Source organism: Leuresthes tenuis, unplaced genomic scaffold (assembly GCF_036924035.1).
Source record: "Leuresthes tenuis unplaced genomic scaffold, fLeuTen1.0.hap1 SCAF_23, whole genome shotgun sequence".
In the NCBI taxonomy this organism is placed as follows: Eukaryota; Metazoa; Chordata; class Actinopteri; order Atheriniformes; family Atherinopsidae; genus Leuresthes; species Leuresthes tenuis.
Window position 1 is genome coordinate 24,801,000 of NW_027325377.1, and position 20,623 is coordinate 24,821,622.

The 20,623-nt window shown below is 41.8% G+C and overlaps 1 protein-coding gene across 1 annotated transcript in view; it reads left to right on the top strand.

The window, feature by feature from the left end:
- cerk (ceramide kinase) overlaps positions 1-20,280 on the top strand; it is a 40,805-nt gene extending 20,525 nt beyond the window's left edge. Inside the window, exons 7-13 of the mRNA XM_072377101.1 lie at positions 3,606-3,680; positions 3,807-3,959; positions 5,736-5,841; positions 6,323-6,402; positions 8,748-8,953; positions 13,798-13,997; positions 17,603-20,280. Of these exons, the coding sequence (XP_072233202.1) occupies positions 3,606-3,680; positions 3,807-3,959; positions 5,736-5,841; positions 6,323-6,402; positions 8,748-8,953; positions 13,798-13,997; positions 17,603-17,696 (914 nt within the window). The 3' untranslated portion in view covers positions 17,697-20,280. The remainder of the gene's footprint in view (positions 1-3,605; positions 3,681-3,806; positions 3,960-5,735; positions 5,842-6,322; positions 6,403-8,747; positions 8,954-13,797; positions 13,998-17,602) is intronic.
- The last annotated feature ends 343 nt before the right edge of the window (positions 20,281-20,623 follow it).

Below are 20,623 nucleotides of genomic sequence, written 5' to 3' on the forward strand. Positions count from 1 at the left end.
AAATTAGATGAATACCAAAGTTATAGTAAATCTAAATAAATGCAAATCATTAAGAAGAAGCAACTCAGCACCACTTGCAAAGGCAAAAAGTTGCCCATAGGTATCTAGTTAGTTGCAAATAGGCATAAATTATACATGCAATCTATGTATTGTATGTGCATATTTAGTATAAATCCCAGCTTTAAATAAATTACTCATTAAATTACTCTTTAGGGTGTATTTTTCTTGTCTTTGGTGGATCCATTTTCAGAGTAATTTCGTCAGGATTAAACAGCAAGTTCTTATTTTTACAGTTATAGCCTTTACATTTAGGAAGAATAATATATATATATTTATATATATATATATGCATTTCCTAAAAGGCAGCTTTTACTTGACACTTTTTGACATTTTGAACTATTCTCAAAAGTAAAACTGCTTTTTTTGGTCTTTCTTTTCACACTAGCTCTCTAACAGCTGTCAAAACTGACCTGTGATGAAGTTTTTTCAGTTTTTTGTGCATCTACGGTATAAAAGGTGAAAAATAAAGATACAGTGTTTGTCAAGATGTCGTAGACGAGTAAATAGGGGACAGAAGTCGAGTTTGAAAAGACATCCTACATGCACAAAGATCCACCAGAACTGTTTCTTCTTCTTCACATTGTGGATAACTTCAGACTCACTGATGCCAGGTTGCTTAGTTACATAAGAGAATCTCTATGGCAACACAGCAGGGGGTGCTGCCAGGGGCCTGCTGAGGGTCAATCACTCCAAGTGCCACTAAAGGAAAGATGCTGGGTGAATTTCTGAAATCACTGTAATTTACATTGGGATGGAAATATAATGCATGAACCCCAGTGTGAGGCTGCCCTGTGTCTCCAGGTTTAAAAAAAGGTCAAGATCTGGATGTGTGGACTCGTTTCACTAAATCAGATGGACTCGAGCTGATTCATCTTAGTGTGCCATTTAAGAACAAGATCAACATTAAAATGGCCAAGGCCAGCCTCTTAAAGCTTTTAAACTCACAGCAGGCTTTTGTGTGCTTCCTCGTGCCTCTTTAAGAAAGATACGAATCAGCATAGACACAAAGATGAGCTTCAATTAGAAAAATGCAACTTAATCAAGTGTATTTTAAGTTATTTTTGCACATGATCACCCCCCCCCGCTCACTGTTATCCAGGATTTCAGCTCCTTACAGGTGCGACCCAACAGGAGACCGTCAGACATGTCCAGAAACCAGGAGGAAAGACATGTTTCACAAGTTAATCACCTGCTTTACGTCCACTTTACAAGTTCACCGCAGACATCAGCTCAGAGGCATCTACATAGATAGAAACCCAGTAATTCCCCTCAGAGCAAACACAGGAAAAACGCTCCATTTTACCTGTTTTTTTACCTTTTAAAGGCTCTGTAGGAATAAATGTACGAATAACAAATACTGATCTTTCTGTTTTGTTACAAAACGGATTAAAACTTTATTATTAAAGCACTGGTGGCATAAAGACTGTCTGAAGCATCTTCACTTGAGCAGTAATAGCAGAAATCAAAGGTGGGCATGCCTTAAAAGCCTTTGGATGCTTCTGTGTGCAGCCACAGGCTTTATTTCTGTGTAAATTTGTCCTTTAGCAGCACAGACGAGTGCATCCTGACTATGACTCATAATTTAATCAAGGAAATGATCGACATTTCTGTCCGTCATCTCGCGTTATTACCCAGGCCTCAAACTAGGAGTTCATTAGTGGCCTTGCAAGGCTTTCACACAGGTCTGTTCGCCTCACTCTTGCTGCACTCTTGCAATGCGAGTAAATTCCAACACTTTGAAAGTAGATTATGCTGATCAAGGGCCATGAATTCAGCAAAAACATTTTTCTAAGGGCAGTATTTACAAAGCATTGGGAGTCCGTTGTTGTTCCAGTGAGAAAGAAGACAGTTTTTGGGGTAAAATGCAGGTAAAACTAGCTGTTCTGCTGGGGATATGCATCATTTAGCATCTGTTTGTACCACTAACATTCATTCAAAGTGAGCTGGGTAGCTCAGAAGACTCAAATGGTGGCATAATGTCACCATTTTTACGCTGAGCAAAAAAAAGCAGGCGCTGTAGGGCTGTCAGGTGCTATTTTAAAGTGTTCAGATGTGATTAAGAAGCTCGGATGAGAGGAGGCAAAGGCCAGATGAGTGATATTCATAGAAGGTCAGAGAAGCCAGGAGAGGGGGGCTCATCTTCATACTCATCTGTGGGTCGGTCGCTGAATGACAGGCCTGATCTTCCCTGTCACGCCTCTGTGAGTCAGCTAAAAACATCACTGGTTAGATTTCGCTCCCCCTCCCCGTCTTTTATCAGCAGCAGGAGCTCCATATCACCACTTGAAGATGATCAAAGTTGGGCAGATAGGTCTGAAATTACACCATGAGGGCGCTGAAAGAGAGATAGAGCCTTATTACCTCTCAAGTTGAAAGATTTAATATCAAACTCAACATTTCTCACCAGGCGGGGGACGCCTCTTATCCTTCATTTGTTGGCTGAAGAGAGCGGATGATCGCCCAGGGCCCCGAGCTATCCGATTAGTTAACTTTATGACTGCAACATCGCTTCGCTTCAGCCTAATAGAATCATTCAACCACAATTGCCTTTCTTTGTTGAGGCTTTGAAAGACTCTTAATTGCATTTGTAAGAGACAGTTATACCCATTTATTGGCACCTTTTTAGCGTTACCTTCATCTAGTCCAGTTGAGATTTGCTAAATCTTTCCCCAAACTTCACACTGTTATCTTTAGATTTACCCACAGGGGAAATTAGGAAGCATCTCGCTCCCTCCCTGTCTGCAGCGATGGAGGAAGAAACACATCAAAAACATGACTGACTGGTGCTGAAACCGATCAACTGGCCAAACCAGCGCTGATGCACAAAAATAAACACAGCAGTGACATAGCTGATGTACCAGTTTCACGGGAGTGTTTCCCTCCCTCAGATTTCACACACAAGGTGTCCTAATGACTAAATCTGATGTTTCATGTTGATTTGCAACTGAATCTAATATACTAACATTAACATTTTTATTACGAGGCCTGATTCTTGCAGCTGATTATAGCTTCAGAGACCTCGCTGTGAATGTTAACATCCAAATACACCAGCAGGTATTTGGAAAGTGGTTCTCCAGGAAGTATTTATCAGCAGCAGCGTGATTCTTTAAAGCTTGTATTGGAGCATAAAATTAGTGTCTGTTTGCGTTTCTCTTGTCATAGAAGTGCTCGACGTGTTGAATTTCTAAACTTTGGGGCTCTGAATAAAGGAATTTGCCTTTGAAATATGCTCTAAAGATGACTTTTTCTGTCATTGTTAGCAGAATTTCGGTAGTTTTAGCTGCAGTCTCTCTCTAAGTGCAGCTTTGCTTTGCAGTAGCCTCAGCTTTTGGCTATTTAAACGATCCGGAAACAAACTGTTTTCTATTTCTTCCAAACACATTTGAGTTAAAATCCGGTCTTTAACAAGAGAGCAACAGCGGCATGTCTCTGGTGTCACGTTACGCGATCTGAACCCTGAGCTTTTGACCTACAGCAAGTGTTTTTACATGAAAAAAACCTGGAAAAGCCCTTTTATCAGCCCAGTGTGTGTCTATGTCCAACAGGTTCAACTGATTGCATCTGCTTTGCCACTGTGGGAACAAACGATCCACTTACTTCTGCTTTACACATCATCGTGGGTGAGTGACGTCAGTGAAAGACCCAGAAATAACCATCATCCCCGACCTGATGCTATCAGTGTTTAACTCTGAATGAGTTTCATTTGTTTTTTTCCTCTTTGTTTTCTTCTGGGTGTGTCTCAACAGGTGATTCACAGCCAATGGACGTGTGTTCAGTTCACCACAATGAGATCTTTCTCAGATACTCGGTCTCACTGCTTGGATATGGTTTCTATGGAGACATACTGAGTGACAGCGAGACGAAGAGGTGGCTCGGTCCTGCCAGATACGACCTGTCAGGTATGTGCGCCTGAAACCATCATTTTTCTTTTTCGACTGTCATTAAACCTCTCATGGGCGTGTTTTAATGTGAGCTAACCTGGAGTTTGGGTCCAGACTTTGGAGGATTAAAGATATAAATCCAGCACACAGAGCCTCAGGCTTATCAAATTCGCAGCTTTTGTGTACATCTGTATTGAGACAGGCTCAGCAACACAACATCTCTCCCACCGGGGCAACACACAAATATATGCACTCACAGGGTTTTATGAAGAAAGGCATCCGCCCTAAGATGCAAGATATGAAATCGTGCGAAATTAAACTGGGGCTAACTTAAGAGGGGGGATATAATTCAGAGCCACAAACACGAAGCTTCACTTTTAAAGCTGGTGTAAAAAATCCAAGTGTGTACTTTGGCTGTGGAGGTACTAACTCACACAAGTTCCCAAAAACAAGTGTTCAGTGATTTATCTTTCAAATATGCCAGTATCTAAACCCTTCGACCTTTATAAATAAAGGGTAATTTACGTGCAAACAGCTCTCCAAGCAAGAATAAAACTAACAGAAGTCTGTGGTTCTCAGAAAGAACCGTGAAAAAACTCCAGCCTCAAGGATTAGCAACTTTTTCCCCCTTTAGATGCGACGCTACCGCTTCCTGCTCATTCCGTGAATGAGCATCTGTTAGCATGCTAATCTGGCCCCATTCACATCTCCATTCCTTACAAAGCGAAGTGGATGGATTTACTCAAGTTTTATTCATCTTGAAGTATCATAATGTGAATGTATTCTTTTTCTACGGATTCAACAATTCTGGTGCTGCAAGCTCCAGGAGCCGGGCTAACTCAGGGCTGCTAGCTTGCGGCTAGCTGGCAGTCCCAGAGGAAGTCCAGTTCCCAGGGTTAGCTGACCACTTAAACATGTAAATCATGCAATTAAAACAAATGCCACACAGTATTTACCTCAAAAACTTTCCATATAACAATAAACTGAGGGAAAAATATAACATTTTCGTCTAATGTTCAAGGAACTGAACATTAGCTTTAAATTTCCCCCCAAAATGCCACATGTGGCTGAGACATCTCTTTGGACCCCTGAACAACTCAAACATTTAAGAGTTAATGTCAGATTTGAATCTAAATGCAGACCAACATTGCTGGAGGGCTATAAAACCCATAGATGGTGCACGGTTGGGTTTTCCCTTTTTTTAAGCACACTACTTAGCATTTAATGCTAGCAAAAGTTCGACATGGTTTTACACCCAAAACAGTTATTTTTCCTACAAAAAACACGGCTCTTGAGCCGCCTTAAATACCTCACCATTACTTGTTTATATTACTGTATGACTCAATTGCATAAAGGCTGCTAACCGGCTACAAACAGATCACGAACAGTGCCAGTACGGTGCCATTTTTGACCATTTCGCCCTCCGAGATGGTGGCTTAAAAGAGAGATTCAGGTGCTTTTTTCTTCCAGAAAATCTTCTTCCCCCCCCAAAATAAAACTGAGCTCATGACAGATTTTTGCTGAGAACCTCAAATGTAGCAGCATTACTAATCTGAAATGAGTTAAATTAAAACTTTGACTTCATCGAGAGGCAAAACACTGAAAAAGTAATCACAAAATGGGCATTTTGACCCTCATATTCCAGATAATTATCACAGAAATTGGGTAAATGCATTTGTTGAGCATTAATACCTTAAATTAGCATAATCAAACCTGTGTGAATTCAGTTCATGATGATAATCTTTCCTGTTAAACACAACAAATCAAACGCTAACGCTGGCTCCTTTTCCACAGGCGTAAAAACCTTTCTGTCTCACAACCACTACGAAGGCACCGTCTCTTTCCTCGCCGCCGAGGACAGCGTCGGGCACCCAAGGGACAAGCTGCAATGTCGATCTGGGTAAATTAAGCTTCAGAGAAATTCTTGCTGCTCTCTAGCTGTATTTTACAGTAAGTTAACGTATCCGATGACATTCAGTGGGACCCGTACGTTTGCCAGAGCTGAAACGGGTACTTTGTGTTGTCAGTAAGCTAATTTATTGAGGACTGAAAGTCCACTTACTCTTTTCTAAAAACCTCTTGACTAAGTGCTTTGGTTTGCTTTTATATTCTGACCACAGACATAATTTGCATCTGTAATGGAAACTGAAAACCATTATTCTATGAAGTTATGACTTATCTGACCATAAAAAGGATAGCGCTATGCTCCAAAAGACCTGCAGGCTTTTCTGGACATTACCAACAAAAACAGCCATTCAGCTCAGTTTTAGACAGGCTTAATGTATTCAGATTTAATGAATCATTTGAGCTCGGTACAGTGTTGAATGTCAGCAATACTGATGATTTAATGATTGTAAAACAAGTTTACGCTGGTTTTTCAGGTGCCGCATCTGCCAGCACAAGCACTCATCAAAGAACAAGCCCAGTGAGATATCAGCAGAGAAGGAAAAGCCTGGTGAAGGTACGAGTTTAGGTTCATTATTTGAAATATGCCTACTTAATCACAAGCAAAAGCCTATTTTTCATTCCTCTGCCTCGTTATCTGCTTGTTTGTTTATTTCCAAACCTCTGCCACAACTCGGAGACGTGTGGAAATGAGCATTTTTTAAGAGTGTAGCTCCAGAGAAGAGCCAAATAAAACAAAGGGGGATGAGACAATCTCAGCGTCTCTTCCTTTAAAGTTGTTCACAGTAAATTGGAAGACGAGATTTGCATTTTTCTCCCTTTTTTCGGGGGAAGATTGAGGACCTGAGCTGGACAAAGTGTAAATACGAGCCTCATCTTCTGTCATTTCACTCTCAGCACGCCGACATTCTTGATGAGATTCTTGATTAGGTATTGATGAGAAAATATAATCCAATAAACTCCCCATTGTGACCCGCCCGAGCTCTTTTTTTGCCTCTCGACGATCCAAATCTGCAGCTCCCCACCCCCACCCCACCCAGCTTGATGAGATTACACGTGCACCCCGTCTGCAGCTGGAAAACGCCGCCTCCTGTGACCGCTCACACCTTTTTATCTGCACTCAGACCTCCGGCTTTTGTGTGTTTGCGCTGCAGAGGATTTAATTAGAGTTAAATTCAACATTTTCTGTCTTTTTCTGCAAACTCTTCCTGTGTGACAGTCTCCCACTAATCAGGAAGAATGAAAGTAAACTCTGCCGGCTCTGACGGGGGGTTTGCCTCACGCCACTGCTGCTGTTGGTGCTGTGTTTTCGTCTTTTGTGTCTTCTTCTCTGCGGAGGGAAATCGCAGACAACTGCTAAATCAATGAGGCACGACGCATTCCCTCTCAGCAAATGAGCCGGTCTCTTCGGCAAAAGCAAATACTCATTTAGAAACATTCAGTCCACAGTTGGTCATGTTGTTTTGCACATTTCTTTTAAGCGTAGCTTTAATCACTGCTTCCCGGTTAGAATATTATTGTCTTATGTCGCCTCAGAGGGCTTGTTATCACCGGTTGGCGTTATCACCCCTGTACGTTTGTTTTGCGAAATGAGAGAAAGGTAATGAATCGTTTTGCTTTCTGAGATCACATAATTCTCCCTCTGAGGTGCTCATGAAACAGTCAGATGCTAATTTGGATGCCTGTGATCACTATTTGCAGCTCACCCCAGCTGACTATCACCCCGGTGACAGGTGGTGGCAGTCCCACAGGTGACAGCTCCGAGTCTTTGATTCACCATTGGACAAGTAAACAGTCGCTAATCTCCCAGGAACAGAGGGATGATTCGTGAAGCGCAGCCATCACATCTGCCATTTGAGATTCAGCGGCAGCGTTTGCATTTAATCATAAGAAGCGAACTGAAGGTTGAGCCAATCAGCCTCATATCTACTGGACGTCCTCTTTAGATAATGAACCCTTCCTCGGACAAACTTAATTGCATTTTGAAGCAGACGACAGTTCGTTCCTGTTAGCGTGAAAGTTTCAATCTTTGCTCAATCATGAGAGTAAAGCTGCTCTGAGAATTTCTGCAAACATCTGGATCTTAACGGGCCGTAATCAGCAGGACTGATGCTGCGTGAGACGTTGCTGCATCACGTCAGTCGAGCCTTCATCTCAGCCGAGCTGTGGTGGACTCCAGCATTAAATTACAGCTTGTTCGGTTGTTGGAGGTTAAAGGAAAGTTAAATTAAGACCCAATAAGCAAAGAGTTAAGCTTGTTGTTGGTAAAAAGGTGAAAACTTGCTCAGCACAACCTGAGTTTTGCTGACAACTCTCGCTGCACATCAACATTAATTCTGTTTTCAGCGTACTTGATGAAAAGAGAAAAGCATCAACATTCCTGCCGGCTTGGAGCTGTTCTACAGCAGAAACTGTGCGATGCACGAGGGAGCCGAGAGATTGAATCACACTGTAAATCAGAGCGGAAAGCAATACAACAAGCTCTAATTCCCCAAAAAGTTGGGACGCTGCGTGAAGTTTACATCAAAAGAAAATCCATAAAGTCTCAGCTATCAGCTCGTCATGTTTCCCACTGTGGAGCCTCCCTTCTTCTGTTAATAACATCTGTAAACATCTGGGAACGAAGGAAGCCTGACGGCCTGAAGATCTCCAAATTCTTTAAATTATGACTGAACCTCTCCCGACCTTTACTAAAGAGCCTTTTTGGTGCCACTTTTTTGTCATGTTTTGCTGCCAATAAATTAAAAATTTCTTCAAAAACCAACTTTCTTGGACTCTGTGTCACATTATTGGCTCATTTAATTTCTCCTGGACGTAATATTTCTTCTTCTTCTTCTTCTTAAATGTGCAGTCGACCCTCCTGAAATAACCGGCAGGTGCGGCCATGCTCTTGTGTTTCAGATGGCGGGCGTGGCTGGACCGCGGTCCGTGGGAAGTTCATCGCCATCAACGCGGCCAGCATGAGTTGTGCGAGTCCCCGGAGTCCGAAAGGCCTGTCGCCCGCCGCCCACCTCGCTGATGGCACCACAGACCTGATCCTGGTCAGGGAGTGCTCCCATCTGGACTTCTTTAGACACCTCCTTCGACACACCACCAGCGAGGACCAGGTGGGGGTGCACATATTTCGCAGCTTTCTTTTCAAAGACTGCAGGAAAGCTCTAAATACAAGAAAACATTTCCAGCTCACTCACACTGGCTTTGCTGCAAAATGTCCTGTTCACCATCACGAGTTCCTCCGTCAGTGCACAGATGAACTGGGAGCGCATTAAAGCCCGTCATCCAGGGAGCAGAAGGCAGAGTTTTCCCTCTTGCTGTGCCAGCACCTGCCTTTGCTGACTCGACTCAATTTTCTAACCACGGTTCACTTAAGTTCAAATGCCTCAGCCCTCGTGCCTTCCCACGTATCATAAATAACCTCCACGCTGATCCAGAGAGGCCCGGTAATCGCTGCATCAGGGATATGCTGTATGGGAAAACAGGCTGAAACCAGACTAATGCCCTCACAGGACAGCAGGAGGATCACCAGGGAGAGTCTGCCGATTAGCAATTATTACCTCAGGAAGCAGCTCGGGAAGTTCCATCAGCAGTTTCTGCCTTGGTAAAAATTTAAATTTGGAAATTGTGCTGGTAGACGTCAGCTTAACGCGAGTCTGACTCCAACATCCTCCTCCTCACTGTTTGGGTTACAAGGCCAGATATTAACCCTGTAACAAAGCTTTGATTAGAGTCAAAAGCTGTTAAAAAACCCTAAAAAAATCTAAGATATCACAGAGAAACTCCTGACATAAGGCATGTTTTTCCATGTTTTTTTAGGTCATTTACCACCCAAATGACCCAACATAATGAGCACATTTGTTTCATGAGGTATAAAACCTCATTTGCATCACTAAATCTAAAATTTCAGGGAAGTTGGAACATTAATAAAACCCTTAATAGAAACAAGCAAGTGGGGAAATGCCACTCGGGTGTATTTGAATGATCAATTCAATAACTAATAGAAAAAATACTGGATTACAAGACGTTAGAGGCACAAATAAATGGTTTATGCAACTAAAAAAAGATTCAAATAACTTTTGATTTATGAATATACCAACAAAAGAAAATAGATTGTGTCATTTTTAGTTGTAATTAGTGTTATAATTGGCTTTGTTCTCAGACATTATGTATTCATATTCTATATTTTACTAAATAACCTATGTTCCCAGCTGGTACTTTTCCACTCTGCAGATACAACACAATGTAGTGAGACAAAACAACTGGGTCAGACAAAGCATCTCTATTGGGTTAGATATGTTTGGTACATTAGATCCACGCCGAAACACGACGAGGACAGTGGTTGGCCTGCTCAGGCCACTAAAAACTTTCCAATTATACTCTGTACAACCTCTGTGAGATAAAGCTGAATATAAATATGAAATGTTTCCAGATATCGGGGCTCAGCCTGACGGGTTTCCTGCGGGAGCTCCGTTACTCCGAGTCCAGCGCTGCCATAAACTCCACATGTGACCACTAATAAATACTTTGCTTAATTAAAGATTTCTCCAGCTTGTTCTTGGGCTTTAAATTAAAGAATCGGGCTAACATTAGCAAATATCTGCGGGCCAACGTACTAACCTGAGTTATATTAGCAAATATCTGCGTGCTAATGTGCTAACCTGAGTTATATTAGCAAATATCTGCGTGCTAACCTGAGTTATATTAGCAAATATCTGCGTGCTAACATGCTAACCTGAGTTATATTAGCAAATATCTGCCTGCTAACATGCTAACCTGAGATATATTAGCAAATATCTGCGTGCTACTGTGCTAACCTGAGTTATATTAGCAAATATCTGTGTGCTAACCTGAGTTATATCAGCAAATATCTGCGTGCCAACATGCTAACCAGAGTTATATTAGCAAATATCTGTGTGCTAACCTGAGTTATATCAGCAAATATCTGCGTGCTAACATGCTAACCTGAGTTATATTAGCAAATATCTGCGTGCCAACGTGCTAACCTGAGTTATATCAGCAAATATCTGTGTGCTAACCTGAGTTATATCAGCAAATATCTGCGTGCTAACATGCTAACCTGAGTTATATTAGCAAATATCTGCGTGCCAACGTGCTAACCTGAGTTATATCAGCAAATATCTGCGTGCTAACATGCTAACCGGAGTTATACGTTTCAAACACGCCACTAAATGTATAATTATTTGCATTTTCTCTCAGAAGTGTTTGAAAGATTCGTGTCAGTGTCGTTTCTAATGATAAAATGTGAACAGAGCTGTGCTAAACGAGGCTGTGTGTTGTATTACTTCTTTTAAAGCTCAGGACGGGAAACATCTCCATCATGGCTGCTCTTGAAGGCCTCGATGGTTGCAGCATTCTGATATTTCAGATGGTTCAGAGTTAGCACTGATTGATCTTCACACCTTCTGTCAGACGATCCCTTCTGCTTTGTAAACATACTCAGTCAGCATTTGCATATAGATGGGACATGTTCTTTTGTTCATGGTTGCATGCTGAAGCACAGCCTCGCAGCTAGCATGGCTGCAGACTTAAATATTACATCTCGTTAACTCCTCTTATTGCACGATGATTAAAGATTTCAGGGCCTATCGTGTGGCGCCGGCTTCAGGGTGTCCTCGCTGCTTTACTTGCGTCACAGAAAGGTAGACAAGTAGTCGTACGAGTCGGTGTGAGTTGGGACTTTGTGTCAAAGTTGGGTTAATATCAGCATCTTGGTTCAACGAAGCGGAGAGAGACAAGGAGCGAAAAGCCACTAAGTGTATTCATGGCCTTGTCAGAAAGCCTCTTAGGCAGACCGTCCAGCATGAATGCAAAGCGGCCGCAGTCATAATGTGAAATAAATGGCTGTCACTCCGCTCTCAGGATGAGAGAGGACGAGAAAGGGAGAGGGGGTGAAGAAAGAAAGCAAAAAGGGCGAAAAGCAGAGAGAAAGTGGCACCCCGTGAAGTTTAAGAAAATAGTGCAGAAGGCAGAGTCGAACCTTTCTGCAACACTGAGAAAGATCAAAGGGAATTCTGACAATATCATTTCTTTCATCTCTCTTTCTTCTTCTCTGCACTTTTTTGGTGGTTAAAGTAGTTTTTGTGCACCCTCCTGCTGTCTAACCTCCCCCTTCTCACCTCCCTGCCTCCCCTTCACCTCTATTCCTGTTTTTAAAAACCTGTTTGTTGCCTTTTTCGTTTCCATAAATGAGTAAAAAGAGCAAAACAGGATCGTTATGTACAAACAGCGGAAAGGTTTATTCTACTGTCAACACAATCCTATTTATACTGTTTAAAAGATAGAAACAGTCTGACCAAAAGGACCTTAAATGCAACACCAACGATGGCCACTAGGTGTCATCTTCAAGGCTTTTTTCGTCAGTCACGTGCTATTTATCGTAAGAATGAAAATCACTCCAGGGAGAGCCATAAATTAGGGAACAGCGTGACTTTTTCTATATAAATGTGTTATAATCTGTTCAAATAAAAGTAATTCAGTCCAACATCAGGCACCAACTGTGTCCTGCTCTAAAAAAATGTCAATTTTGGCTGTAATTAAAGGACAAAATCGTCACTAAAGTTCAGAAGAAGAAACTTTTATCAAGTAAATAAATAATCAAACTAAAGGTAAAGATGCGATGATAAACACTAAATCTGAAGACTAACTTAAATGTTGCAGCGGTGGATCGTAAACGAAGAAGAAAAACAGAAAGTCGGATGTTTATTTATATTTTATATTCAACACTCAACAAAACTTCATTTAAACTCAAACAGGCTGATCAAAAGTTTGAGACCATAGCCTCAAAAAGCCCAAAATCTGCACTAAAATCTGGTTTTCAAGTCATTTTTTGGCTTGGAATTGAAGCCCTGAGTGATGCTGACCATCAGACGGCGTCTTCAAAGACCACGTCTCAAACCTACCGTTTACCGGCATGACCAGGAGCTCCTTTTGGAGCTGTTTCCGACACGGCTCAGCGGAGGAGGTTCCTTCAGTGCAACGACGGCGCCAAACGCATCCCATCGAGGACGTTGGATGGGAAGGTTCCAGACCGTCGATGCCCTTCATGAAGCCATTTTCTCCACATGGAGCAACAATCCCATCAGCCTCCTGGAAACATCCTTAAACTAATTCTAAATGACGCTTTTAGTTCTGTTTTTGACCCTTTGAGGCTTTGGTCTTAAGCTTTTGATCAGCCTGTTTGCACAAAAATAACATAAATTTAAAGGAAAATCCTCCAATCATTGGAAGTTTCTAGAAGAGTTATGATGTTATTTACTCTCTAATATGGCATCATTTTGATTAAATGAGTGAAATACTGGTGTGATGTGCCATAGGAAGACGTATTCCTGCCCAAAACGCCAGCTTAGCCCATCAGTTCAGTCATATAAGGCACCGTGGTTAGCTGTCACATTCTGAACATCAGCAGCTGTTTACCTGCCTGCACAGAAGGAACCAGCTTCATTGATTCAGACACTGTTTACTCTCTCCCTCTCATGTTAAACTTAGGCACAGCAGACGCTACATTTGATCACTATCCTGTGCAGCGGCAAAGGCTTCAGTTCATTACTAATGTTTAAAAAGAAGAAGAAAAGCCCCCTCCGGCTCATTAATGAGAAATGATGCAGCCTCTGAAGGATCGGATTGATTCTTCCGTCGCTTTCAGAGGAGAAGTCTCCTGAAGTCAGGACATTAGTGCTGCTGCTTCCTCTCAGGCTGGAGAAGACGGTTCGCTCTAAGATTTCACTCACGAACACAATCATTGGCAAAGCATCCAGGGTTGGGGGGGTTGGGTCGGATTATTCTGCCTGAGAAGCACCGTTCTAATACACATCACTTCTCGTTTCATTTTACTCTATAATAACATGAAAATCAACCAATTATTGGCTGAAAACCTGGCGATTCCTTGGCTGGAATAAGCCTCAAGTGTCCGACCTTCTCTGCTTTCCCTCCTCAGTTTGACCACCCGTTTGTGGAGGTCCATCGAGTGAAGAAGTTTCACTTCCAACCACTGCACCGTGAGCCGGTTTCACTGGATGACCTGAGCGAAGGTCCAACGAAGGCGGGCTTCGGGCCCGTTGGCTCTGCACAAACACGCCCCCACAGCAGCTGGGTCTGTGACGGGGAGATACTACAACACACCGCCATTCAAGTCAGGTAAGACGGGGAACTGTGAGCTGCTGTAAGATTTCATGTCAGTCTTTCATTTCACCACAGAGAGATGCACTGAAATGAAAGAGATGGAAACGACTGAGTGGCCCAAAATGACTCAAAGCAGCGACAGAGAGGCTCAGAATCCCTGAAAACACTCACAGAGTCTCAGATTTACCACAAAGAGGCCAAATGACCTCTATAAAGTTAATCTAAACAACCACGGAGACTTCCAATAACCCCAAAACAAGTTGGGGGAGCTTTAAAACACCAACAGACACTTTAAAGTGTCCTAAACAGCAAGAAAGAGAGCTTTTAAAGGGGAACTCCGGTATTTTTAAACTTTATTTCTGGCATGAAATACGTTCATCTACTCACCGAGAACAGTTTGGTGAAAGTCAGCGTCCTTCGGAAGATATTTAGATAACTGGAGATCCATATAACGGAGTGAACGGGGCTTAGAGGATGCAGCCTCTAAATAAGGCATTATCTGTCTTTATTTCACCAATACTTTAAGAAGAATGAATGAATGAACGTGTGCTATAGCTCTGTTAGCTCATAGCTGCTGTTATGTGGCTACTTGCAGCTATAGGAGAGCTAACGGAGGGATTTCTACACAGGCACTCTACTGGGACCACTTCATCCACACACCCCCCTGCAGCACAGTTTATTCACTCCGTGCTCTGTGACAGTCGGCTAACTTCACACAGAGTTTGCTGCTGATAGTTTTGTGCAACATGGCAGGATATTTATCAGATTTTGACGATGTTTTGACGACTTTGAGTAAGATGGACGTTCTTACCGTGAATGAGCTGTATCGTCTATGCCCTGCCTCAATCTTTCTCATTTTCACCCGATAAGAAGACGTTACTCAAGGTGGCGGTAAAGCACCGAGCTGTTCTCGAACCGTCGTGGAACAGCGAAAGAAGGACAGGCGATGACGTCATCGAGTGTGTAGAAAGCCCTCTATAAGCCCCCCGATAGCCGCCAATAACAACAACACAGCAGCTATGAGCTAACAGAGCTATGAGCTAACAGAGCTATGAGCTAACAGAGCTATAGCACACGTTCATTCATTCATTCTTCTTAAAGTATTGGTGAAATAAAGACAGATAATGCCTTATTTAGAGGCTGCATCCTCTAAGCCCCGTTCACTCCGTTATATGGATCTCCAGTTATCTAAATATCTTCCGAAGGACGCCGACTTTCACCAAACTGTTCTTGGTGAGCAGATGAACGTATTTCATGCCAGAAATAAGGTTTAAAAACACCGGAGTTCCCCTTTGATGCTTTTCACTGAAAACAGAGCATTTTTGTGCAGCAAAGACAGACCGAATCACTCTCTGCACAGATGAGGACAAATGGCTTTAAATTGCAGAAGCAATATAATGGAAGATGTGCTGAAACACTCTCAGAGCTCATGCTTCTTACATCACCACGGCTGGATATTCACACTGAAGACTTTCTTTTTGGATATTAAGCTGTAATCTTAGTTTAAAATGCCCCAATGTTTGGTGTCTCAGAGCCTAAGTCGAAACAGATTATGTTCTGTGTGCCTGACAGCTCGGTATCAGCGCTCTGCAGTAAAAACTCACACTTAATCACTTTTAGTTTCATCCAGAGTGAAGTGTCTGAATAACATTCAGACAAGCATTTGTTGGCCGGCGCTGACGTACATCAGTGTTTGTTGCTTCGTACGCTTTAGGACACGATGCTCTCACACCAAACAACGATGGCAAACTCATGGAAAATAGTCGATATCATTGGAAATCTGCACGCTGTGGCCCTGTTTATTAAATATGAGGCGACTTTACGTCCTCTTCAAGCCTTTTTTGGGAAGAAAAACGTACAAAATATGCATGAAGCTGTTTATTCTTCCTACATTGTGTCTGTTTGACATTCATGGAAATAAGTGCAAACATCATTTATTTAAATAATCCATAATTTGTGTTTTCGGTGCTCAAACAACACAACGTCCTAGTTTTAATCCTGACAATGTTTTTAAGGATTTTACAGAGCAGTTCAGATTTATTCATCTTATTTTATTATTTTTCTTGTCTTTCTGACAGATTTTTTCTGATTTATGATTAAAAGTAATAGCGTTTTTATGTAAAATGTCCTCAAAACTGAGCACGTGTGAACCTGGATTATTCCAATGTTCTAACGCATATAAGGGCATTTTTAGAGGTATAAAACCTCATTTGCATCACGAAACTGAAAATTTCAGTGAAGTTAGAACATTAATAAAACCCTTAATCGAAACAAGCAAGTGGGGAAATGCCACTCGGGTGTATTTGAATGATCAATTCAATAATTAATAGGAAAAATACTGGATTACAAGATGTTAGAGGCAAAATAAATGGTTTATTTTCCTCACTAGATGCCAGCACCACGTCTATTTTGAACAAAACAGTGGCAAAGATCAACTATCCCTGATCTGTGCTTACATGATGCCAGTAAACAAATGCATATATAATGTGAATTATTAAAAAAAGGACTTTTAAAATGCATTTAAACATGTTAGTCTGAGCAAACTCTTGCTCTAAAAACAACCAGCAAAGCCGCCCTCACTCGTCAACAACTTGTTTGTGTGTAAAGTGTTAATGAAAAAGAAAGAGATATAAATTCTCTTCATGAGTCGTATTGGCTGGTAATAAGGAAGTCACAGTGTGTGTCCAGACAGAATGAGAACAACAGTGTCATTAAAGCTGCTGCTGTCCAACAGACGCTGGTCAGGAGGCTTTTTCACCGTTCCCCGCCACACAACCTTGGCAACGCCATGGAATTGGCTCCCTCATTATTCTGGTGCTGTCCACACTTCAGCTTCCACTATCAGATCTCTACACAGGCGATGTGGCACAGCTTGATGCATCGTTTATTTCACGCTCCATTGTACTTCGCCAATGATGCATGGCGCTGTAATGTCGCTAATTTAACGGCCCTCCCCATGTTAAAAGGCTACTCCCCTTTAATTAAAGCAGAAGTCCGTCCATTTATTGCCTCCTCCTCGCTGCTAATCGTTCTCGGACTGAGCCAAGCTGGGCGCCGTTCAGATAATTAATGGTAATAAGTCGGGTGAGACAGAAAGTAAGAAGGAGAGAGTGAGAGGTGGGGGCGAGATGTTTGGAAAAGGGACGATGATGATGAAGACACGAGTCTCTGTTTCTAAAACCCAAACATACAGCTTGGTTATAAAGCGTTGTTTTCTTCTTTCGTGTACGAGTAACATTCTGAGAATAAACCCTGATATTAACTGTCGTTCAACACTGAGTAAACAACATAAAACCCGTAAAAAATGCAGATGTCGTGCAGCATAGAAAAAAGGCTGTAATCAAAGCTTTATAAAGCGCCACAGCAACGGACAGTTTGCAGTTTTTTCTCCACATTCCTAATCCAGCTGTACACTGACTGACTAAAAGAGCTTTAAACACCACCAACTCCATCATTTTAAAGTCTGAATGTCAAGTCTACTCACTGGAGTGCTGTTCCACTGCTTTTATATCTGCCACACGGACTGTAAAGTCTCACTGAAATGACCATAGTCATTAAGTTGATGGTTTGTTATTCAGGTTAAATGATGCATTGTGTGTGTGTACGCTTTGTCTCCACAGCGTGCAGTGCCAGCTGATCCGGCTGTTCGCCCGAGGTATCGAGGAGCAGCAGCAGTTTGAGGAGCCGAGTGCCCTGTCGGCCGTGGAGCTGTGAAAAGAAAACCGCAAACATGCATCGTGTCAGTTTAACTCCCAAAAACTGGCTTCTAATCATCTCCAATGTGGGTGCCCGAATGAGGCAGAAGAACTGATAGAAAAGACTCCAAAGCCGAGATAAAAAGTTGTTAAAGAGGAAAATTTGAAAAAAAGTTACATCATTTGATTTAAATTCACAGAGGGCCTCACAGTACAGCTATCTGTTCACCACCATTTGGAGCTGTTAGGTGAAAAATTGCCTCATGGAGCTTAGACTAAGCTCAGATATGATAAGCTGCATATTTTAATGCTGCTGTGGCCACATTCAAACACAAATTGCAGAAGTTTTCATGTGTACCTTTGGAAAATGAAGATGTTTAGGCACAGAGGACTTCAAACCACCAGAAGATTATCATATTGCCATGAAGGAGACGATTTCTTTCTGCTCAGAATGAAGGTTAAGAGGAAAAAGCTGTGTGAAAGAGAGAGAAAAATGCCTGTGAAGTACACTGATATACTGCACACACATGCAAGCAGTCGGATCTTCCCTCTTTTCTGGGAACAACTTTTCACATGTGACCCTGGTGAAAGCAGATATGAGCCAGGGGCACTAATGAAAAGAGCTGAACACCCTGCTAATATACTAACAGGACCCTGGTGGCTGCTGGGTGATAAAGCAAAGTGTTTGCTAAGTGATTTGGTGTGTCTCAGCACTGCTGTGCTGCACCTGTGGCTCTGAGCTCTGTTTCTGGCTAAATAAAACTACACACAGTTTAATCATCACCTGAGATCACCAGAGCTATGCAATGTTAATGCATATTACAGGTGATACATTCCCCTGCTCTGAAATTAGCCTCATTTAGCTTTTTTAAGTTGTTGCTCAAGCTGGTCTTGATGTCACATCGGTGCTACGCCTGAAGGGACTAAACTTTTATACAGCATGCTTGATTAGTATGTGCAAAGGAACGTGGTCCTACTTATAGATGAGCAAAGTCCTCTTTCTGATATTCAATACCTTCATTAAACATACACATTCCTAACTCTTCAGCCTTAAAAGTCTGCCAAACTCTTTGAATGCTCAGCATGTCTGTGGTTGACCTTCAGCTCAGTGACATGTTCTACAAGAAATAAAAGTAATAAATTTGATATTTCAGCCATTTATAAGCTTGCAAACCAAGCAGACAAGCTTTCACCACTGGTCTCCTTGTACAGTGAGCTGGTTGAAAGAGAATTATATATCTTTACAAGCTCTTATGCTCCTCGGGTTCTTTGTACAAGTGTCTTATGAACTTATAATTAGTCACGATGTTCCCAGGTACCTATCCTCTGGACTTCTTGTACATAGGGCAGTACTAGAGACTCTTCATTCATTATTTTATTTTCCCATTCCTGCTTAATCCAATTCAGGGTCATGGAGAAACTGGGGCAAGAGGTACACTCTGGACAGGTCGCTCATCCTTTGGGGCCATTTGAGATACTCATATCAAAATGAAAAGTAGCTGCTAAACATGTTGTTCGGTAAAGTTTTTAAATAAGTTACAAAATCTAGCAACAAGTCAGCATGTTTCCAAAAATGTACCCATGTAATCAGTGCTTGAAAACAAAAACAAAAAACCTTTAGCAGGTTTCTCTGAATAACTATACAGAGCTGGGGTTTGAATTTTAGGCTCCAACTGCACTTCATAGATTTGGGGAACATATAACTTGGATGAGTAGATGTATCAGGAGCATAGAAGTCTGTTATGATTATCCAATGAAAATTAACACAACCTTTGAAACACCACCATGAAAAGCCCCCACTGAGGGTAGTTAGCGTACCGCGGTTAGCTTACAGAAGTTAGGCTACCAAAGTTAGCTTACAGAAGTTAGGCTACCAAAGTTAGCTTACCGCGGTTAGCTTACAGAAGTTAGGCTACCGAAGTTAGCTTACCGCGGTTAGCTTACAGAAGTTAGGCTACCAAAGTTAGCTTACCGCAGTTAGCTTACAGAAGTTAGGCTACCAAAGTTAGCTTACCGCGGTTAGCTTACAGAAGTTAGGCTACCGAAGTTAGCTTACCACGGTTAGCTTACAGAAGTTAGGCTACCAAAGTTAGCTTACCACAGTTAGCTTACAGAAGTTAGGCTACCAAAGTTAGCTTAGTTAGTTTACAGAAGTTAGGCTATTGAAGTTAGCTTACCAAAGTTAGCTCACAGTAGTTAGCTTAGAGAAGTTAGCTTACAGTAGCTTGCTAATATAGATTCAGATAACTTTTCGTTTATAAATGCTAATTCATCACCTACAATTCTGTTAATTCAAAATGTACAATGCTTGTGTATAAAAGCAGGGAATGTGTCCAGCGAAGTGACCTAATTATTAGCTGTGGACTACATGTGGATGCTGGAAATAAAGCAGAACATGAGGTAATGGAAAGTGATTTAGTAAACACTTCAAAGATATAACTTGAAGCAAAAATTATGATGATTTAGTTTTGACCAATTTTAATGTAAACTTACTGTACGTACAGTATTGTGAGAACACTGTACGTACTACAACAAAGCTGTGATACATAGATACATGATCTGTTTAATGAAAATCTGAAATAAAGTAATTCTTCTTGATATCAGTGATGGTTTATTCTCTCCATTTCTCTTTCTCTGAGACACACTCACACACTCCCATGCATGCACACAAAGGTCAACGCTCGCTTGCTCTGGCTTTCTCAATCTCACTCTCAGACTCTTTGTCTGTCTCTGTAAGAGTGGAATTAAATAGGGTGCTCTGATGTGAGCGAGATGTTTCATTAAAGAATATCAGACATCAAATGAGATGCAGCAGTAGCTGTGCTCATACCTCACAAAGTCTAGATCTTCTTTTTGGGACTGCAAGGTGGTATGAGTGGTGCACAGGGAGGCTGAAAATATGAATTTAGTAACCAAAAAACTACTAACCACAGTGGCTCTGAGTAA